This window comes from Melanerpes formicivorus, unplaced genomic scaffold (genome assembly GCF_026170545.1).
Source record: "Melanerpes formicivorus ecotype bairdi unplaced genomic scaffold, bMelFor1.0.p_v2 SCAF_15, whole genome shotgun sequence".
Taxonomy (NCBI): Eukaryota; Metazoa; Chordata; class Aves; order Piciformes; family Picidae; genus Melanerpes; species Melanerpes formicivorus.
Window position 1 is genome coordinate 453,223 of NW_027142367.1, and position 23,351 is coordinate 476,573.

General features: G+C 44.9%; 1 protein-coding gene across 1 annotated transcript in view; it reads right to left on the reverse strand.

The window, feature by feature from the left end:
* Window positions 1-23,351, reverse strand: part of EPB41L4B (erythrocyte membrane protein band 4.1 like 4B) — a 227,783-nt gene that overhangs the window by 13,455 nt on the left and 190,977 nt on the right. The window contains exons 21-22 of the mRNA XM_068147428.1: window positions 22,415-22,553; window positions 21,889-21,966 (exon numbers count right to left, since the gene is read on the reverse strand). Of these exons, the coding sequence (XP_068003529.1) occupies window positions 21,889-21,966; window positions 22,415-22,553 (217 nt within the window). The remainder of the gene's footprint in view (window positions 1-21,888; window positions 21,967-22,414; window positions 22,554-23,351) is intronic.

The window sequence follows — 23,351 nt, forward strand, 5'->3', positions numbered from 1 at the left end:
GACACATTCAAGTGCCTCGATGTCCTTCTTAAATTGAGGGGCCCAGAACTGGACACAGGACTCAAGGTGTGGCCTAACCAGTGCTGAGTACAGGGGCATAATAACTTCCCTGCTCCTGCTGGCCACACTATTCCTAATACAGGCCAGGATGCCATTGGCCTTCTTGGCCACCTGGGCACACTGCTGGCTCACGTTCAGGCAGCTGTCGATCAGTACCCCCAGGTCCCTCACTGTTTGGCTGCTCTCCAGCCACTCTGACCCCAGTCTGTAGCTCTGCATGGGCTCTGCATGGGGTTGCTGTGGCCAAAGTGCAGGCATAATCACTGCCCGGGAAGACAGTGCAAAAACTTGGGTTCTATACAACAACCCCATGCAGTGCTACAGGCTGGGGTCAGAGTGGCTGGAGAGCAGCCAGCCAGAAAGGGACCTGGGGGTACTGGTTGATAGTAGGCTGAACATGAGCCTGCAGTGTGCCCAGGTGGCCAAGAGGGCCAATGGCATCCTGGCCTGTATCAGGAACAATGTGGCCAGCAGGAGCAGGGAGGTCATTCTCCCCATGTACTGAGCACTGGTTAGGCCACACCTTGAGTCCTGTGTCCAGTTCTGGGGCCCTCAGTTTAGGAAAGATGTTGAGATGCTGGAACGTGTCCAAAGAAGGGCAACAAAGCTGGGGAGGGGTCTGGAGCACAAACCCTGTGAGGAGAAGCTGAGGGAGCTGAGATTATTTAGCCTGCAGAGGAGGAGGTTCAGGGGAGACCTCATTGCTATCTACAGCTCCCTGAAGGGACGTTGTAGCCAGGTGGGGGTTGGTCTCTTCTCCCAGGCAACCAGCACCAGAACAAGAGGACACAGTCTCAAGATGTCCAGGGGAGGTTTAGGCTGGATGTTAGGAAGAAGCTCTTTCCAGAAAGAGATATTGGCCATTGGGATGTGCTGCCTAGGGAGGTGCTGGAGTCACCATCACTGGAAATGTTTAAAAAGAGCCTGGATGAGGCACTTGGTGCCATGGTTTAGTTGATCAGATGGTTGGGTGACAGGTTGGACTTGATGATCTCTCAGGTCTTTTCCAATCTGGTTAATTCTGTATTCTGTAAACCAGTGCAGTCACAAAAACTTGTAACAGGATGGAAACATAAATCAGCAAAACCATTGGCTAATCAGTTTTGGAAAATGCTACATAGAAAAAAAACCTTGACAAATCATATTTAGTGTGAATTCCAGGTGCACTGCATCACAGGCCACCTTATTTTGACCAGATGTAGGATTTTTTCTGCTTGTTGAAACAATGTCAATGTCAGCAGACAGATTTCAGCCACACACATTAAAGAGGGACAGTTTTGCAGAAAGGTACTATGAGAAATACCCTGAGGCACCAAATATGACATTTCTGAGGAGGATGGAGTTTTGTGCAAGCTGATAAGCCACAAAGACACCATGTGTTCTGAACTTCACTGCCTGCTGCCACTCCCTCTGGGGCATTAACACTGTGAAATCTCCCTCCTGAGTCCATCTGATCTTCAGCTCTCCCTTGCACATCTTGCAAATAGCCAGAGGAGCCTGGAGTTCAAAGAAATGCTGCAAACAACATTCAGTGACATCTAAGAACCAATATAAGAGAATTGAACTATTTGAGTCATTTGACTTATCTACTTGGTGCAGGTTTCCAGAGAACTGCAGGATTGCCAACCTGAGGCTCCCTCCCCCACAGGCACCACTTAATTCCTCTTGGTAAACTGAGAAAGCTTCACCTTGACAGTCATGTTAATTCCACAGTATCCTTGCTCGTTTAAGTTCTGTTGAGCTCCCCTCAAATGGATAGTTTGCCATTCCTCTCCTCACTGACCTTTCTCTGTCCACATACACCCCGGCAGCACACACCACAGTCTTGATGTCTCACTGGGGGGCTTGTGCAACAGGGCTAATACTTCACTCTCTGTTGGATGTTTTCCTTCTTCTTGGAGTGACTTCACACAACCCTTCCTAACATACAGGCATTGTCAGGAGGTGGCTGCATGGCTCCTTGGCTGTGCTTCAGTGACTTCTGGCCCTCAAAAGGACACTCAAGGGAATGCATGGGAGTGCTGAAGCTTGGCTTTGTTGCAGCGGTAGCATTTCATAGATACTTAATGCATAGCAGTTTGTGGCTGCAGTGTAGATTAGACACGATTTTGAAGGAGATCTACCTAAAACAGAGGTTAAGATGATCTGGATAAAACCTCGAATCTTTATGACAACTTTTGCAAAGGCATCTGTGCAAATTCCGTTGTTGCTACTAGATAGAGTCCTCTGTTGATCTTCACTCTAATGATTGCAGTTCTGGTTTGCCAACACAGTGACTCAGAAGTGTTGGGAGGAGATAGGGGACAACAGCAGTGAAGTGTTATTGGTTGAGTTTTAATCTGCTGCTGTTAATCAAAACCATCCTGCCTCATGCCAGCTTCAAAATGAAAGTGCTGGCTGGAGCAAAGTGTCATGGGGCTTGAAGTTCAGATTGTAACATGGGAGGCTTCCTCTTCTGGCTGCTGCTTTTGGTTTTGGGTGCTGGCTCTTTTCTGCTGAGATGGCAGTGGGACAGGGAGGGATGGAGGAGTAGCTCCCTGGCTTGGGGTTTTAGCTTGCTTGCTTCTGCTTGTCATTTTCTGCTGTGATTTTCTGCAAAAAGGCTAAGGTAATTGTGCATTTGTACAATGATTATCTGATTTGCTCAGTAAACTCTTAACTTATCTCACTCTTTTTGTGTGTGTGTTGCTCTTTCCTCATTTCTGTGCCGAGGGAGGCAGACAGGTTAACCTGCTGATTCACTTTAACCTGTTACAGAAGGTTATTAACTCAGCCCAGCATCTCTACAGCACATCAGAAGGGAATGCATGTCCTGGATCATTCTCACAATGTAGTGATTTGATAGGGGGAGCACACTATAACATGTAGCTTTGAGAAGATACTATTTAAAAGAATACAGTACAGGAATAATTCAGATAGGACCAAAGCAAGATGGTGTCTGTGCTCTCAGAGCCTTCAGTACCCTTTTGCTGGTGCTGTGAATGCCAGCAAGCTTAAGCAGAACATAACCTCAGCATGTGCTGTCAGCCCAGTCACCATCCCCCGAGGAAAATGTGGCAAGGTGAAACAATGTCACAGTCTTGATGTGTTGGCTAAACTGCAGACTAAAGCTTGCAGCATTTCCTTGGTCTTTGTTTGAAACACATTGGGTTTTACCAATGAACTCAATGATGTGACAGGTGCCTAGATCTTGTGCACAAGCAAACAAATCCAGTGGCATCTTCTGCAGATGGAGGCTGCTGTCACAGAAGAAACTCACTAAAGGCGAATAACATGAAGAGGAGAAAATGAGTATTGTGATTCCTGCCAGCTGATTTCCTCAGGCAAGCCATATATATCCTGATTTCACTGCCAGCAAGCAGACTGTACATACATTTTGTGCCAGTTGGAAATGCACCACTAGCCACACCTCTTTATTTCTGAGCACTGGCAGCTCATGATCCAATAACTGTTGGTTCACCCTGACTTAAATTGATGCCTATAAATATTGAATGGGTGGATGTCAGGAGGATGGGGACAGTCTGTTTTTTTAACGGTGTCCAGTGGCAGGACAAACTTGAACACAGAAAGTTCAATCTAAACTTGAGGAGGACATTCTTTACTTTGAGGATGGCAGAGCACTGGAACAGGCTGCTCAGGGAGCTGGTGGAGTCTCCACCTCTGGAGTAATTCAGAACTCCCTTGGACACAAGGCAACCTGCTCTAGAAGAACCTGCTCTGGCAGGGCAGTTGAACTAGATATCTCCAGAAGTCCCTTCTAACCCTTACATTTTTGTGCTTCTTTGATTTACATGGAAACTTCAAACTGAGGGACATTTCAAGACAAGCTAATCATGTATAATAATAAAAATAATCATGTAGCAATCCTGTACTTTTTCAGTTGCATCAGGATCACATCCCTCTCTTGAAAAACTTACGACAGACTGATGCAAACAATACACTGCCTGACTCTTGTCCAACACAAATAGTTCACCTTTCTGCTATAACCAATCTCTACTTGTGTAAGAGTAAAAGCTGGCTCAAAGTCCCAGGAACTCAACCAGCCACTGTCTCCTTGAATATAAGGGTAGTAAGAAATGCTTTGCATTAATGTTGTCCTAGTTTTCTGGGCTACTGAACTCTGCCAAAATCCGCAGGAGTTTATGTTGTTCATTATTCTAAAGGAAAAGAATAGCACAGGTAAATTAAAATCAGTGCAGCTGCAGGGGAAGTGTTACAATTATAAACTGGTGAAGTACTTTTATATCTATGGAAAAGGACACTTGAGCATGTGACTAGTCCCACTGACTACTGCAGCCTTAATCCATGCACATGCCTACAAATTTTGGATCCAAATGGATTTTGATCCTCATGGACTAGGATATCCTCAAATACACAAATTCTGTCTTTACTGCAAGTAAAATCTTGTGTCCAAACATAACAGCTCATTTACAGATTCAAACACCAGCACTTTAACACTTTGCCAGGTTAGTGCCATGAAACACTTCAGATGCCTCTGCACCTGTTGAGTCCCTCATTAAAGCAATACACTACCAAAGTAAAGGTGTTGTTCCTTTTCTCAGTTTATTTTCATCTTTTCAAGAGCAAATTGGCATGCTACCTTAAAAGCCAGCCTCCTGGTCTGAGACAATGTACTCAGGCATGTTCCATAGCTAAAGAGATTAGTCCCAGCCAAGGGATAATCCAAATCAACTAGGGTTATTACCACATAGGCTAACTCTCACCCATCCTTAATTACAGCAGAAATTTCTCCTTTGGACTGAGAGAAAAAGTACAGAACTCTTCTGCTTGAGTCAGAAATGACAGCTATTTCCATGCCAGAAGGCTGCTCTATCATTTGAGCAGAGCTGTGATTGCCCCTAATTTGTTTAATGGGCAAAGGATGCAGGGGATCAATTATTAAACACATCTCTGTAAAACTGCCTGAAGAAGATTATAATGCTGCAGTGAATGGCAAAAGGGAAATGAGAGAGAGGCCAAACAATGGCAGTACTCTCCCTGGAGGTCTGCTTGTGGCACCTCTTCAGGGGAAGAAACACCCTGCAAATAAAATGTCACAGGCGGATCCTGCCAGTGACTTCCTGCCCATCCCAGGAGGAGCTCACAGGGAAGCCAAACTGGGAGCTGGGGATTTCCTGCAAGGCACATTTCCTTCACCACTGCCTCCATGTTTGCTCGACTCAGATGCAGCATAAGTGCCAAAGTGTACATAAATTCAGGTGATCAGAAGCCCACTGTACTTGGCACACAATTTCCCATCTTCAGTACTGCCAACAGGGCTCTCAGGAGAGCGTGTGCACATGGCTTGGTGTGTATGCCAGATGGCACGGGCACCTCCTTCATCAAAATCCATCCTGGCAGCAGCTGGCACTTTGCCAGAAGTGGCAGGGTGATGGTCCACAGCATTGGAGCACTTGCAAGACTGTAGTCAACTTTTTGCCAGAGAAACAATAAATGACATCAACTTGCTAACTGAGCTTCATAGAGGTTTGACCTCCTGAATTCCATGGATGTTGCTCCTAAGAAGATGGTTGTTGAACATGAGATGAATGCCATGCCATGGAGCAAGCCATAAATCCATAGTTACTCCATAGGAATGCTTTTGGGGACTGAGTTCCAAGGAATAAGTCTTAGTAGTAGGCAATAACTGTTTTCTAGTCAAGAGGTTGAAACTGGATGTACAGGACATCTACCTCTGTAGAAATTTTATTCCTCAGCCCAAAACAGGTTAGCATGTGGCTTTTCAGAAGATGATACAAGGGGTAATGAACAGAGAAGGACTCTTTCTACATTGTTTTATAAGGCAGTTACCATGAGAGTGGATTAGCTGGAATTAAGCAACGCCTGTTTTCTTCCTTCCTCGATTAAATTACAGTTTTCCTCAATGATCTACATTACTTGGGATAAGGCACAGAAACCATGGAATTAACTCAGACACACTGAGATTTAGGCAAACTTCATATTACTAGTTCAGCTTCCTGATTATTTCCATTATTGCCATTCCTCTGAGTTACAAGACTTGTACTAGGCCCTGCCCAGGTCAAAGCAAAAGATCTGGCCTGATGTCAATCTCAGAAACTCATTACCAGGTCTCTGTTTTGCTTTTATTTGCTAGTAGTCAGACTACAACAAATTAAAGAGATATTATGCATCAGCAGGGGATTTTTCCCACTGTTGTAAATAACAGTAAAAGGCAAAGGAAAAAATCAGTAGAATGGCCATGACAGAAAATCTGTGGCCACTTAGACCAGCACCACTTGTGGTTCATTAGAAGAGACTTCTACTGGAACTGCTTAGGAATTCTTATCAGAGTGAATGCATTACAAAAGAATCAGTGTTGATTCATTCTTCTCCATACTTAAAAAGGTTATTTTTCAATGGTTTTACTCAGTGCTTTGTCAGAGGATTTTCTAGTGCCTAATTGAGAAATGTTTTGTCTAGAAACACAAGTTCATTGAAATTAGTTAATACTTGGAACTGAAACACTTCACAATGAAAACATTTCAAAATGGCCTGATCCTTCTCTCTACCCTTCTTACCACACTTTGACATTTCATTCAGGATGTCTTCCAAAATACAGACTTTTGAAATAAAAAGGAAGGTAACCAGATTTGATTTGACCAAAGAAGGAGAAGAAAAAAAATCCTATCAGTTCTGACTATTCATCTGAGTGGCAAATAAAATTTGCTTGCTCTTTGTGCTGGTATTACAAGTTGTGTCACCCAGACAGTCATAGAAACAGCTCAGAAGGCAGATGTTTGCCTGTTCTGTTGGAGGTTGGAGACAGCATTCAATTGAAGTTCCACAGAACAGCTAAGCATTTACCATCACACTTGCTACCACACTGGAAAAGATGTGAATTAAAATTACACATATATCAATTCATTAGTGGGTTGGAAAGCAAACAAACACACAATAGTTGCTGGAGGCTAAATGCAGTTGTCACTAACCACAGTGAGGAAGTGAGATTATGAACTTCACAGCTTCTGAGACCAATGGAGTGATCTACTTCTCAGGCCAAAAGGAAAGGTGATTAATATGCCCTTTCCAAAAGACTGTGAGACATGATTGATTGATTGATCATTACTTTCATTGACAGCAAACATCACAGAACCAACCAGGTTGGAAAAGACCTCAGAGATCATCAAGTATAACATATTAATACCTAACACCTCATGACAACTAAACCATGGCTCCAAGTGCTACATCCAATCCTTTTTTGAACACCTCCAGGGATGGTGACTCCACCACTTCCCTGGGCAGCACATTCCAATAGTCAATCTCTCCCTCTGGGAAGAACTTTCTTCTCCTCACCTCCAGCCTAAACTTCCCCTGGTGCAGCTTGAGACTGTGTCCTCTTGTTCTGATGCTGGTTGCCTGGGAGAAGAGACCAACTCCCACCTGGCTACAACCTTCTTTTAGATAGTTGTAGAAAGCAATTAAGTCTCCCCTGAGCCTCCTCTTCTCCAGGCTAAACAACCCCAGCTCCCTCAGGCTCTCCTCAACAGAGAAAGGCTCCTCATAAAAAGATATGCCTAGTTTTAAGTATGCTTTTTGCAGAAAAATTGAACACTTTTCTATCCCATGGATTACTGTAGAGTTAGAAAGGACATTTAGCCAGTGAATCCAAAAGTTGATGCTCTAAGGCTGAAAATCCCCATCTAGCTATTGTTCACTTTCACTCCTCTTAGGCAGATCTAAAACCTATTTTCTGCTGCTACAAACATGAAACATGTTCACTTGAAAAGTGAAACAATAATCTGAAATAAAAAAAATATCTTGACCAAAAGTATGATTGAATACATCAGACCTGATTTACAGCAAGATGCAGGTTCTAAAGATTTGCCTTCTCAGGTAGTTTTTTTCACCTCTCCTAACCACTGCTGAATTGCTGGCAATCTATATCACTTCTGAGAAACTTTACAAAACCTTTGGACTAAAATTGGTTATCTCACTTATTATACAAAAAAAGAGAAGGGCAAGACAGTCTTGCACTGCTTTGTCTATGGTGTTTGGCAATTGCAGGTGCTCTGCATCATCATCAGCAAATTTGCAGATGACACCTAGTTGGGAGCAGATGTTGATCAGTAAGAAGGTAGAAGGGATCTGCAGAGGGACCTTGACAGGCTGGACAGATGGGCAGAGTCCAACATAGTGACATTCAATAAATCCAAGTGCTGGGTGCTGCAGTTTGGCCACAACAACCCTGTGCACTGCTACAGGCTGGGGTAAGAGTGGCTGGAGAGCAGCTAAACAGAAAGGGACCTGGGGATGCTGATTGACAGCCAGCTGAACATGAGCCAGCAGGGTGGCCAGGTGGCCAAGAAGGTCAATGGCATCCTGGCCTGTATCAGGAATAGTGTGGTCAGCAGGAGCAGGGAAATCATTGTGCCCTGTACTCAGCATTGGTTAGGCCACACCTTGAGTCCCGTGTTCAGTTCTGGGCCCCTCAATGTAAGAAGGACATTGAGACACTTTTGAAGGTGTCCAGAGAAGGGCAAGGAGGCTGGGGAAAGGCCTCGAGCACAAGCCCTGTGAGGAGAGGCTGAGGGAGCTGGGATTGTTTAGCCTGGAGAAGGGGAGGCTCAGGGGAGACCTTATTGCTGTCTACAACTACCTGAAGGGAGGCTGTAGCCAGGTGGGGGTTAGTCTCTCCTCCCAGGCAACCAGCACCAGAACAAGAGGACACAGTCTCAAGTTGTGCCAGGGGAAGTTTAGGCTGGAGGTGAGGAGAAAGTTCTTCACTGAGAGAGCTGTTAGCCACTGGAATGTGCTGCCCAGGGAGGTGGTGGAGTCACCATCCCTGGAGGTGTTCAAAAAGGGATTGGACGTGGCACTTGGTGCCATGGTCTAGTAGTCATGAGGTGTTGGGTGACAGGTTGGACTTGATGATCTCTGAGGTCTTTTCCAACCGTATTGATTCTATGATTCTATGGTTAGGGAGAGGTCTTCTCTAGAATTTTGCCTAATATTTGGCCTCAAGTCACTGTTACTGCAATCAAGCACTTCCTAGACTCATCCTCATAAACTGACCAAGCTTCATTTTAAAGTTGCTTCAACAGCCACAGTAGGTCCAGTTGGAGTACTACTGCAGAAATGACACTGCTTACAAATGTTGTTACAATCACTTCCACGGCCCTCAGCAGAACCACCTGTGAAACCACAGGGTTTCACAGTTTATTTAACCTAAATCATAGAATCATAGAATTGTTAGGGTTGGAAGGGACCTCAAGGATCATCCAGTTCCAAATACCCTGCCATGGGCAGGTGTCTCAGAGCCACATCCAGCATGGCCTTAAAAACTTCTAGGGATGGGGCTTCTACACCTCCCTGAGCAATCTGTTTCAGTGTTTCACAACCCTCACGGTGAAGGCTTTCTTACTAAATAATTTCTAAATAATTTTGAGTGGGTAGTATTCATCTGGATCGGTGATGTGCTGCCCAGGGAGGTGGTGGAGTCACCATCCCTGGAGGTGTTCAAAAAAGGATTGGATGTGGCACTTGTTGCCATGGTTTAATTGTCATGAGGCGTTAGTATTAGACAATAGGTTGGACTTGATGATCTCTGAGATCTTTTCTAACCTGGTTGATTCTGTATTCTGTAGTGCAACTGTCAGGGAGTGTGAAAGTCCAGTTCAAAATGCATTCACTCATCATGCTGTCTGCTCAAGTGCCATGACTGTTTTAAAATGCACTAAGCTTCCCTCTCTAGTTATTAGCCTGCTTTACATAATCCAAATGATGCTCAGGTAATTTGCATTTACTTGGCTAAGACTGTGTGCTCCCAGGAGCCTTGCACCACATGCACCACCAAACATTTCCTACAAATCCTCGATCAAATGTCTCATACTCAATTTGTCTGGGTGTTAGAGTACACCCCTTTCATTTGTGTTATCTAGTTGATGTCCCTTTTTTGCAGCAGAAAAACTGGTCTTTTGCAATATCAGTAAATTGAAAGTATTCCTTCAGTTCATATGGAACTAGATTTATTCCCTGTTTTGACTAGGTTTTTTGTATTAAAGTTGCATGTGAGGGAGGTGATTCTCCCCCTCTACTCTGCTCTGGTGAGACCCCACCTGGAGTACTGTGTCCAGTTCTGGAGCCCCTATTACAAGAGGGATCTGGAGGTGCTGGAAGGTGTCCAGAGAAGGGCCACGAGGATGGTCAGAGGGCTGGAGCACCTCTCCTGTGAAGACAGACTGAGAGTGTTGGGGCTATTCAGCCTGGAGAAGAGAAGGCTCCAGGGAGACCTTACTGTGGCCTTCCTGAATCTGAAGGGGGCTGTCCTGAATGGACAAAAAAGCCTCAAAATTGCTCTGGACCAGACAATGAGGCAGAAGCTAGTAGATCTGGTTCTTTAGGCTTGCCTGAACATGTTTCAGAGCCAGAATGAGCCAGGTGGGCGTGCTTTGGCCACGTTTGGAAAGAAGGCTTTCTATAGGTTGCAATACCAGGGTTTTATCCCTAGATCTGTGTTGCTACTGGCCATTATTGCATCGGAAAATCTGTAAGTACCAGCCCAAAGAGCCAGAGCCTTGTCTTGCAATTGTCCACGCTCTGGAAGGAACCACAAGCTTTGCTTGGAAGCTGAACTGTGTTTCAGTTTACCCAGACAGAACAGCAAAGACCCCTCGCTATTCCCAGCGTTGTAAAGCCCAGGGAACAGACACGTGTCTTGCTGGGCCAAGAAGCGAAACCCCAGAGGAGCTGAGTCCCTGGGACAGTTTTGTTTGGCTGGAACAAGGAGCAAGTGCCACTGTAAAAGGATTACAGCTGAGGAATCTCCTCTCTACAAAGCTTTCAGCTACAAATCCTTTGGGAGCAAATCCTGCCTCAGCAATAAGCTGCAGACACCAACAGAAAGTGAAACGGTGCTCCTGCAGCTTCCACGCAGTCGGTGCAATTTTGGTTTGTCTAGATCTGAACGTGTGCCATGATGGATCAGGATCAGTGAGGAATTACAACACCTGATTTTTATAAGCATCTATTGAAGGTCTGTTGCCCCAGGGAATTCTGGAGTCGTCCCCTCCCTCCCCCCCACATTGTGGGCAATTGCAGGCTTCATTGCCGAGGTTGCTTTTCTTTACAGTTTAAAGTGCTGTTTGTTGTTCCTGGATTTTTGTACATATTGTTTAAATTGTTACTTGTTCCTGCTGGGGAGGGATTTGTTCCATGACCGAACATCTCAAACCTGTAAATAGGTTTTATTTAATATTTTTTGCTGGATTTTTGTGATTAATAAAATTATTAATATTTTTATTAATCACCCCGCTCGTTGAATATTAATATATCCTTTTTTATAGACTACAACAGGGGCCTACAAGAAATCTGGGGAGGGACTTTGTAGGGTGTCATGGAATGATAGGACTAGGAGGAATGGAACAAAACTAGAAATGGGTAGATTCAGATTGGATGTTAGGAAGAAGTTCTTCCCCATGAGGATGGTGAGACACTGGAACAGGTTGCCCAGGGAGGTGGTGGCAGCCTCATCCCTGGAGGTGTTTGCAGGCAGGCTGGATGTGGCTGTGAGCAACCTGCAGTAATGTGAGGTGTCCCTGCCCATGGCAGGGGAGTTAGAACTGGCTGATCCTTGAGGTCCCTTCCAACCCTAACAATATTATGATTCTAAGACACAAATTCTGCAGCCTCACACACTGGATGAACACTTTTGTGTAGAAATGTGCACGGGGCTTCTACAAGCAAATGGAATTGTTTTTAGAGCTTACAAACAACTCCTTAGGAATCCAATACAACAACACAGATGTACTGATTCATGAAAACAATGGGCACTGGGGTGACAACAGAAACATCAGCTAGTAATATATTTGGTAGAAATTCAGAATATTCATCAAGGAATTACAGCATGCAGCCTGAAAGAAGAAGCTCTGCAAGGAGCTAAACAAAATGGAAGCTATGATTCCAGCTGCTGCTTTTTGCTTTCTTTTAGTTTAATATGAAGTTAAAGGGCCTGAACTTGAAACTAGGAATGAATGGCACATTTGACATGTTGCGTACTGCTTTGTTTCCTAGAATAGGATAGGATAGGATAGGATAGGATAGGATAGGATAGGATAGGATAGAATAGAATAGAATAGAATAGAATAGAATAGAATAGAATAGACCAGGTTGGAAGAGACCTTTGAGATCATCGAGTCCAACCTATCATCCAACACCATCTAATCAACTAAACCATGGCACCAAGCACCCCATCCAGTCTCTTCCTAAACACCTCCAGTGATGGTGACTCCACCACCTCCCTGGGCAGCACATTCCAATGGCCAATCTCTCTTTCTGTGAAGAACTTCTTCCTAACATCCAGCCTAAACCTCCCTTGGTGCACCTTGAGACTGTGTCCTCTTGTTCTGTGCATGTAACAGACAAACTGCTTATTTGGGCAAATTCTCTTGTTCCTAACTGGCCATTACATGGAAGCTTGAACTTGCAAATGCTGTTAATTGCGAAGCTGACTTGGAAAAGAATATATTTTAACATCGTACTTTGAAGCCAGGTCATAGTTAGCACTTCCAGTTCATCCTGCACTAAGTAATCTTTCTGTTGTTATCAAGATGTAAAAGTGGAAAGCTTCTAGCTCGGAAATATATCACAGGGTCCTGAGGTTTATTATTCAGAAGGCTTATTTTATCTTCAGTATGTAGTTCACCACAAGGAGTAAATTTTTCTCTGATTTTTTTTTAAAGAAATCTGGAGCATGCAGATACTTTTCAGCCAGCTGGAGGACTGATACACGCTATCTAATGCTCTAAGAAATATGATACTTGAATTACATTAACATCTTTATTGATGATCTGGATGAGGGCATTGAGTCGATCATCAGTAAATTTGCTGACGACACCAAGCTGGGGGCAAGAGTTGATCTGCTGCAGGGTAGAGAGGCTCTGCAGAAGGACCTCGACAGGCTGGACAGATGGGCAGAGTCCAACAGCATGAGACTGAACACATCCAAGTACCAGGTTCTGCACATTGGCCACAACAACCCCAGGCAGAGCTACAGGCTGGGGTCAGAGTGGCTGGAGAGCAGCCAGGTAGAGAAGGACCTGGGGGTACTGGTTGATGGTAGGCTGAACATGAGCCTGCAGTGCGCCCAGACAGCCAAGAGGGCCAATGGCATCCTGGCCTGCATCGGGAACAGTGTGGCCAGCAGGAGCAGGGAGGTCATTCTGCCCCTGTACGCTGCATTGGTTAGGCCGCACCTCGACTCCTGTGTCCAGTTCTGGGCCCCTCAGTTTAGGAAGGATGTTGACTTGCTGGAGTGTGTCCAGAGAAGGGCAAAGAAGTTGGTGAGGGGTTTGGAACACAAGCCCTATGGGGAAAGACTGAGGGAGATGGGATTGCTTGGCCTGGTGAAGAGGAGACTCAGGGGAGACCTTATCACTCTCTACAACTACCTGAAGGGAGGTTGTAGACAGGCGGATGATGGTCTCTTCCCCCGGGCAGCCAGTACCAGAACAAGAGGACACAGTTTCAGGCTGTGCCAGGGGAGGTTTAGGTTGGATATTAGGAAGAAGTTCTATACAGAGAGAGTGACTGCCCATTGGAATGGGCTGCCTGGGGAGGTGGTGGAGTCACCGTCATTGGAGGTGTTCAGGAGGAGACTAGATGGGGTACTTGGTGCCATGGGTTAGCTGTTTGGGTGGGTTGGATTGGTTGAAGGGTTGGACGCGATGATCTTGAAGGTCTCTTCCAACCTGGTTTATTTAGAATAAACCTATCTTTATTTAGAATAAACCAAACTAGGTTGGAAGAGACCTTCAAGATCATCGCGTCCAACCCATCAACCCACCCAAACAGCTAACCCATGGCATCAAGTACCCCATCTAGTCTCCTCCTGAACACCTCCAATGACGGCAACTCCACCACCTCCGCAGGCAGCCCATTCCAATGGGCAATCACTCTTTCTGTATAGAACTTCTTCCTAACATCCAACCTGAACCTCCCCTGGCGCAGCCTGAGACTGTGTCCTCTTGTTCTGGTACTGGCTGCCTGGGAGAAGAGACCATCATCTGCCTGTCTACAACCTCCCTTCAGGTAGTTGTAGAGAGTTGTTTATTCTAAATAAATTCTAAATTCTAAATATTATAGTCACTTTTGTTTAGAATTCCATTCTGAAAGGACAGCTTATGGAGATTTCTGAATTTGATATATTTACCTATCTTCCACTGAAAAAACTGCTTTGCCACACTTAAGTGAAAGTTCTTCAAAATGAAGGCAAGAAATATTGAAGTAATTTCCCATTTTGGTCCTTAACTTACTGTCACCTTGCCAAATTGTCATCAAAATGTAGAAACTTAAAATCCAATTGAGTCTTGTTTTTTTTTTTTTTCAGCATAATAAACTTTGAAGGGAAGTGGAATGAAAATATTGAAAACACATCCAAGTGCTGGGTGCTGCACATTGGCCACAACAACCCCATGCAGAGCTACAGGCTGGGGTCAGTATGGCTGGAAAGCAGCCAGGTGGAGAGGGACCTGGGGGTACTGGCCTATGGTAGGCTGAACATGAGCCTGCAGTGTGCCCAGGTGGCCAAGAAGGCCAATGGCATCCTGGCCTGCATCAGGAATAGTGTGGCCAGCAGGAGCAGGGAAGTCATTGTACCCCTGTACTCTGCACTGGTTAGCCACACCTTGAGTCCCATGTCCAGTTCTGGGCCCATCAATTTAAGAAAGACATTGAATGTATCTAGAGAAGGGCAAGGAGGCTGGGGAGAAGCCTCAAGCACAGCCCTGTGAAGAGAGGCTGAGGGAGCTGGGATTGCTTAGCCTGGAGAAGAGGAGGCTCAGGGGAGACCTTATTGCTGTCTACAACACGCTGAAGGGAGGTTGTAGCCAGGTGGGGGTTGGTCTCTTCTGCCAGGCAACCCAGCACCAGAACAAGGGGACAGTCTCAAGCTGCGCCAGGGGAAGTTTAGGCTTGAGGTGAGGAGAAGGTTCTTCACTGAGAGAGTTGTTTGCCATTGGAATGGGCTACCCAGGGAGGTGGTGGAGTCACCGTCCCTGGAGGTGTTCAAGAGGGGATTGGACATGGCACTTGGTGCCATGGTCTAGTAGGCATGAGGTGTTGGGTGACGGATTGGACTTGAGGTCTTTTCCAACTTTGCTGATTCTATGATTCTATGAAATGTTTTCTTTCAGGTTTAGAAAAGGCAAATAATTTTCTGCTGTTTTCCACCAACAGATGGCAGGTGAAGCTCTAGAAATTTATTCCCTTGATATAGCATGAAATAAGAAAACCTACGGTGTGCCAGTATATAGCTGGCTATAAATCAGTACTCTTTTATGTTTCTTCAAATGTGGTCAAGATTTAGTCCTGGCTTATCCACCTTGCAGTGTAAGCTCTAGTCCAAATTTAGAAATATCCAAAGTTTGTATATAAAACTGTTCATTCTTAATTCTTTTATCATACACCATTAGGTCAAACTAAAGTTTGCCCACAGCATCTTTCTGTCATGGTTGATAAGGTGCTTCTCTGCATGGTGTAGTAGCTGTTACATTCACGCAGGTTCTTAGGATTGATTTTTCTGTAATTAAGCAAGAAAGCTCTCTGTTCACACCCATGTCACAAATCATACTGATGGGATGAACAGAATGGCTTGACTTTCAAGCTTTGATTTCTGGTTCCATAAACAAAATAGAAATATGGGGAGAGAGGGGAGGACAGAGAGAGTCCAGTCACAGAAAGCCTATTATACTGATAAAACTAATTTTAATAAATCCCATAAGGATACTTGTAATGTGATACTATCTTTCTTTACATATAATTGCATAATTTTTTCTTAAATCCTTTTTTTTTTATTCTGCAACACAGAAGCAGAAGTGATTGAATCTCAGTAGATGAAGGAAAGGCTGTGGATGTTACTATCTGGACCTTGGAAAAGCCTTTGACACTGTATCCCACAGCATTTTCCTGGAGAAACTGGCTGCACATGGCTTGGATGGGTGGATTCTTTGCTGGGTTAAAAACTAGCTGGATGGCCAGGCACAGATAGTGGCAGTGAATGAAATTTAATCCAGTTGGCATCCAGTCACTACCAATGTTCCTCAGGGCTAAGTGCTGTGGCCAGTTCTGAACCATCTGGATGAGGGAATTGAGTGCATCCTTGGTAAGTTTCCTGATGACACTGAATAGGTTGAGTGTGTTGATCTGCTTGAAGGTAGGAAGGATCTTAAGAGGGATCTGGACAGGCTGGATTGATGGGCTGAGGTCAAGTGTATGAGGTTTAACAAGGCCAAGTACCAGGTCCTGTACTTGGGTTATGACAATACTGTGCAATGCTACAGGTTTGGGAGAGAGTGGCTGGAAGACTACCAGTTAGAAAAGGTCCTGGGGGTATTGGTTGACAGGGACCAGGGAAGTGATTTCACTCCTGTAGTGAGCTCTAGTGAGGCCACATCTCAAGTACTGTGTAGGACATTGAGGTGCTGGAGCATGTCCAGAAAAGGGCAATGAAGTCTAGAGAACAAATGTTATGAGGAGCAGCTGAGGGAACTGGAATTGTTTAGTCTGGAGAAGAGGAGGCTGACAGGAGACTTCATTGCTCTCTACAATTACCTGAAAGGAGGTTGGAGTGAGGTGCGTGTTGGTCTCATCTCCCTATTATCAAGTGATAGAATGAGAGAAAATGAAATTGCACCAGGTCAGATTTAGATTGGATATTAGGAAAAATATCTTTACTGGAAAGGTGGTCAGGCATTGGAATAGGCAACCCAGGGAGGTGGTGGAGTTACACTCCCCAGAGGTGTTCAGAAAACGTGTGGACATGGCACTTCATGAAATGGTTTAATGGTTATGGTGCTGTCGGTTTGATGATTGGACTTGATCACAGAGGTCTTGTCTTTTCCAGCCAAACCAATTCTACATTTTAGGTGCTCAGTTTAGATGCCTTAGTCTTTCTAGTCCTGACAATGAAGACAGGTGTTTGCTTCTCTTCAGGAAAACTGACTTATGTAGGAACCTGAGCTTCCAATGCTATCACCTCAGGCAAATGCCCCATGTTGGGCAGCATGAATGATCCCTTTAGATATTGCACCTGTCACTGAATGTGAAACAAATGGGTGCAATTAACAAGCAATTTCTCAAAAGCCAGGTCATAACATGCAAAACCAGCGTACTACCAGTGACCTGACAGTAACACGATACTAAGCTCAGCATGAACTTGGCCCTCAAATGACAGCACATGTTATCACAACAGAATTATTAAGTAATCACACTGGCTCCAAGTTATACATTTCCCCCTAGCTTTCTTTTGTTTGGACACTCTCCCTGTGAAGAGTAAACTTTTCATTGAAACCTCAGCTGAGAGCAGCCTGTAGCCAGTGAAACTAGAGAGAAAGGTCTGTAAACAATAACTGCTCTGTAGAGAACAAGCTGACCTTTAGAGATGTTAAACAAAACAAAAAAGGGTTGATTGATGCTGTGCAGTATGTGGTCTCCAAAGTATTAAAACTAAGATAGTCCTGGAAGATTAATTTATGAACATAAAGAGTCAGTGCATGGTGGGGTAGGAAAAGGGAAAGCATGATTAGATAAAATATTCAGAAAAAAAAGTCAGGAGAAAGAAAAATGTTTAATGCTGACTTCCACTAAAAGGAAACAAACCCCAAACTTATGTTATTTAGTGCAAGTCAGCTGCTAAAGTTTCCATGACAGATTTTTGTTAAAATTCTCAGTCATAGGGTAAGATATGGTGTAATGTTTTTCAGAATAAGGAATTCACTGGTAAGCTCCAAAAGCTAACTGGTTACTGTTTAGCCACAAACATGTCATCAATACAGAGGACAGCCTAACCTGTAGAAATTCATAGAATCATTTAGGTTAGAAAAGACCTTCAAGATGACTCCAACTGTTAACCTAATACAGGCAAATCCTGCCTGACCAACCTGGTGGCCTTCTATGAGCAGGTGACAAAATTAATAGATGAGGGGCGAGCAACTGATGTCATTTACCTGGACCTGAGCAAAGCCTTCGACACTGTCCCGCACCACATCCTGGTCTCCAAACTGGTGACACATGGGTTTGATGGGTGGACCACTAGATGGATAAGGAACTGGCTTGATGGCTGCACCCAAAGAGTGGCTGTCAATGGCTCCATGTCCCAGTGGAGGCCAGTGACAAGCGGAGTCCCTCAGGCATCAGTCCTGGGACCAGGCTTGTTCAACATCTTTGTGGGTGCCATGGACAGTGGCATTGAGTGCACCCTCAGCAAGTTTGCTGATGACACCAAGCTGTGTGGTGCAGCAGACACGCTGGAGGGAAGGGAGGCCATCCAGAGGGACCTTGACAGGCTGGAGAGGTGGGCACAAACCAACCTCATGAAGTTCAATAAGAGCAAGTGCAGGGTCCTGCATCTGGGTCGAGGCAATCCCAGGCACAAATACAGGCTGGGCAGTGACTGGCTGGAAAGTGGCCCTGAGGAGAGAGACTTGGGGGTGCTGGTGGACAAGAAGCTCAACATGAGCTCTCAATGTGCACTTGCAGCCCGCAAAGCCAATCAGATCCTGGGCTGCATCAGGAGAAGTGTGGCAAGCAGGTCGAGGGAGGTGATCCTCCCCCTCTACTCAGCCCTGGTGAGACCCCACCTGGAGTACTGTGTCCAGTTCTGGAGCCCCTATTACAAGAGGGATGTGGAGGTGCTGGAACGTGTCCAGAGAAGGGCCACAAGGATGATCAGAGGGCTGGAGAACCTCTCCTATGAGGACAGACTGAAGGAGTTGGGGCTGTTCAGTCTGGAGAAGAGAAGGCTCTGAGGTGACCTAATTGTGGCCTTCCAGTATCTGAAGGGGGCCTACAAGAAGGCTGGGGAGGGACTTCTCAGGATCTCAGGGAGTGATAGGACTAGGGGGAATGGAATGAAGCTGGAGGTGGGGAGATTCAGGCTAGATGTGAGGAGGAGGTTCTTCACCATGACAGTGGTGAAACCCTGGAATGGGTTGTCCAGGGAGGTGGTCGAGGCCCCGTCCCTGGGGGTGTTTAAGAGCAGGCTGGATGAGGCTCTGGCCAGCCTGATCTAGTGTAGGATGTCCCTGCCCATGGCAGGGGGGTTGGTACTAGATGATCCTTGTGGTCCCTTCCAACCCTGAATGAAACTATGAAACTATGAAACTATAATACTACCAAGTTCATCACTAAATCATGTCACTAAATGCCATGCCTACACACATTTTAAACACTTCTAGGGATGGTGACCCAACCACTTCCCTGGCCAGCCTATTCCAATGCTAGGTAAAGAATTTTTTCTAATATCCAATCTAAACCTCTGCCATCTTGAGGCCCTTTCCTCTGTTCCTTGGGAATAGATTCAGTTCTTGGCCCCTCAGTTTAGGAAAGATGTTGAGTTGCTTGAAGGTGTCCAGAGAAGGGGTTAGGAGGGGAGGGTTTTGGAACACAAGACCTATGAGGAGAGGCTGAGGGAGCTGGGGTTGCTTAGCCTGGAGAAGGGGAGGCTCAGAGGAGACCTTATTGCTGTCTACAACTCCCTGAAGGGAGGTAGTAGCCAGGTGGGGGTTGGTCTCTTCTCCCAGACAACCAGCACCAGAACAAGAGGACGCACTCTTGAGCTGTGCCAGGGGAGGTTTAGGCTGGATGTTAGAAAGAAGTTCTTCATAGAAAGAGAGATTGGCTGCCCAGGGAGGTGGTGCAGTCACCATCACTGGAAGTGTTTAGGAAGAGACTGGATGGGGCACTTGGTGCCATGGTTTAGTAGTCATGAGATCTTGGGTGACAGATTGGACTTGATGATCTCTGAGGTCTCTTCCAACCTTATTGATTGTATGATTCTATCTGCACTGTAAAATTCTTGGGGCACAAAGACTGTTCGGTTGACCAGGTTGAAGAGGAAGGACAAGAAAGGGGTTAGCAGGAACAGTGTAGATGATAGCTCTCAGATGAAAGGTGAAGAGTGTGCTTATTGAATCCCTTGAAGTTATAGAGGGGCCATCAAATTCCTTCAGGGACTTTGTGAAGAAACAGTTTCATGGGCTTGAAACACTAGAAGACAGAACAGATAGATCTCTCTGTTCTTCCAGGGTTGGTGTTCATTACCAAACTGCAATATACCACTGACAGTCAGTTGGTCCCTAGCTCCTGCTCAGCTCCTTGTACCAAACCTGTCTCCCCATCTGCAGCAGGTCTCTAGGCATAGTACACACATGTCTCAACATGTCTCAAAGTCAAAAAGTCATGCCTGAATATGCATGCAAGCAGGAAGTGGCCTAGGAAGGCATAAGCCTTCACTTCAGCAGACTTACAGGGGAAGCAACATCTCTCATTCAGTGCTAACAGTACACAAGCAGTTACTTACAAAAAGGTCACATACTGTCTCTGAAGCAAATGGCATGTTCCCACAGCAGCTTTCCAATACTGTAAACTAGAACTTTATTCCAATACTGTAAACTAGAACTTTAGCATGTAGTGAAAACAATGCCCAGTACAGAAGTCCCTAAAACCAAGAATGTTTATGCCAAAAACATAGTACTGTACCTATCATAATTTCTATATGCTTTAAACATGCTTTCTAGAAGACAGCAAAAATGGTTTTGACAGCACAAGGAGAGATTTGGTACTAGGCCCTAATTGCAAAGCAAATAGCTTGGAGGAAGTTAAGGATCATACTGTGATCCTTTAACAAATCTGCTGGGAATCTAAAATGAAAGCCTGAGATCACTGAAGTAAAGAGACATTTTGACTTCAGTGGCACCAGCATCTCTCCTTGGGTTTTAAGCAAGAACACAAAACACATATTTCTAATTTTTTTTTTTCAAAGTTAGTAATCAACATGTTATAGACTGCTTTGCCTTAAAGTGAAGGAAGGCACTCCACTAATGAAACTGCCCCTGTACTCAGCACTGGTTAGGCCACACCTGGAGGACTGTGTCCACTGCTGGGCCCCTCAATTTAAGAAGGATATTGAGACACTTGAATGTGTCCAGAGAAGGGCAACGAGGCTGGGGAGAGGTCTGGAGCACAGCCCTGTGAGGAGAGGCTGAGGGAGCTGAGCTGGGGTTGTTTAGCCTGGAGAAGAGGAGGCTCAGGGGAGACCTTATTCCTCTCTTCAACTACCAGAAAGGAGGCTGTAGCCAGGTGAGGGTTGGTTTCTTCTCCCAGGCAACCTGTGACAGAAGAAGAGGACACAGTCTCCAGCTGTGCCAGGAGAAGTTTAGGCTGGAGGTGAGGAGAAAGTTCTTCCCAGAAAGAGTAATTGGCCATTGGAATATGCTGCTTAGGGAGGTGGTGGAGTTCCCATCCCTGGAGATGTTCAAAAAGGGATTGGATGTGGCACTTGAAGCCATGGTTTAGTTGTCATGAGGTGTTAGGTGATAGGTTGGACCTGATGATCTCTGAGGTCTTTTCCAACCTTGTTGATTCTATGATTCTGTGATTCTATGATTCTAAGAAAGTGCAGGCACACATCTTTGGAGTGGCTCTTGCGTAAGGCCTGAACACAACTTGTGGGCAGAACGGACTTTTCAGACAAGTCCCAAAAGCAAATCTATGAACACATTAGGAATCTATGTTAAAGGGACAAAGAGGCTTATGAAACCAGTGCAGCAACTGTAAAGATACCCAGATAGGAGAGAGAAATCAGCCAGCAATAAAAAACATTCAGATCATTAGCCATAACATTTGCTGATGTAGACTGATTTCAGAGATGCTGATCTGAATTTGAGGGATATTCAGGATGACTGAATATCAAGGAAACTTACTTCATTCCTGCGCACTATCCAACATGCTGCACAGTAATCCCATTCATTTTGGCTGCAGAAAAATCACTGCCAAATTTTACATTTTTCCTGGCTGCAAACCGAAACTATTTACCATAGGTGTGGCCTCTGTGAAATCCATCAGGAGATCACCTGGCTCCAAAGCAAATGCACTTCCAGCATCTGTGGAACTCTAAAAGCAAACAAGAAATCCAGCATTGAGAAAGACACTGTGATTGCTGTAATAGTGCTGGTTATTTCTGCATGCTTTCCCCCCCCACTTCCTTAAAACATAGGTTGCCAAATGGATTTCACATTTCAGATTATGGTGTTTTGTTTTTTTATTATAGGACACAAGTCAGACAACAAAATTAGAAACCTCTGAAATCAAGGTAAATATTAATCTGACTCTGATCCACTGCCCACTAAGTGGTGAAAAACAATTATTGATTTTAATTTGTTCTCGTAGCAGGCTATAAATACTTTCTTACACAACATGTTAAACCTATTACTACAACTCTGCATTAAAAACTACTCCTAAATGTGGAAGTACTTCATGCAAGGAAAACATTATCTGCAACTCCCTCCTACCCTTCCTGAATACATTCACATTGACATAAGCTCATCTCTTTGCATGTTACCTTGCCACCAGGTGAAACCTGTGTTTGTCCTTCTGATGCCTGTGGTGTACATGCTTTCTGTGACCCAGGAGATGCTGAAGACACAGGTGTTGATGTTGCTGCTGCTGCTGCCAGTGCTGGAGGAAGGTCATCTTCATCACTGCCATTGATAAAAGCAGACAGATCTTCTCATTAGGAAATCTCACCAGACTCTTGACCATTTGTTGGAGGAAGTATTGGCAACCTGTATATCAGCTGTGGTCACAGTATCACAGTATGAAAGTACAGCAGAGGTTGGGAGGAACCTCAAAAGATCATTTGGTCCACCCCGCAACCAGAGCAGGATCACTTAGGGTAGTCCTCACAGGAATGCATCCAGGTTTGGAAAGTCTCCAGAGAAGGAGACTCCACAACCTTTCTGGGCAGCCTGTTCCAGGGCTCTGTCACCCTCACTGCAAAGAAGTTTCCCCTCATGTAGAGGTGAAATCTTCCATGTTCAATCTTGAACCTGTTGTTTCTTGTCTTACTATTGTGCACCATCAAAAAGAGCTTGGCCCCCTCCACTTGACACCCACTCCTGAGATAGTTATACACACTGATGTCCAGTCCTTTGGAGTGGAATTCTGTTTACTCTTGCATCTGTAATGCAGCCAACTTTTCAATTAAATTAGATGTTTTAAAGTTTTAATGTGTCTTAAAAAGTGGATTGTCTAAGTAATTCTAATCTGAAAATGGAAATCTCAGTATGATGGGCAAGTAGTGTTTCTATGGAGTATGTATACCTGAATAAACAAAATTGTTTGATATTACTCTGCTTCAATGTCTATTCTTTTGTACAAAAGCTGGCAGTAGAGTATCTGAAGGGGGGCCACAAGAAAGTTGGGGAGGGACTTTTTAGGGTGTCAGGTAGTGATAGGACTAGGGGGAATGGAAGAAAACCATAAATGGGTAGACTCAG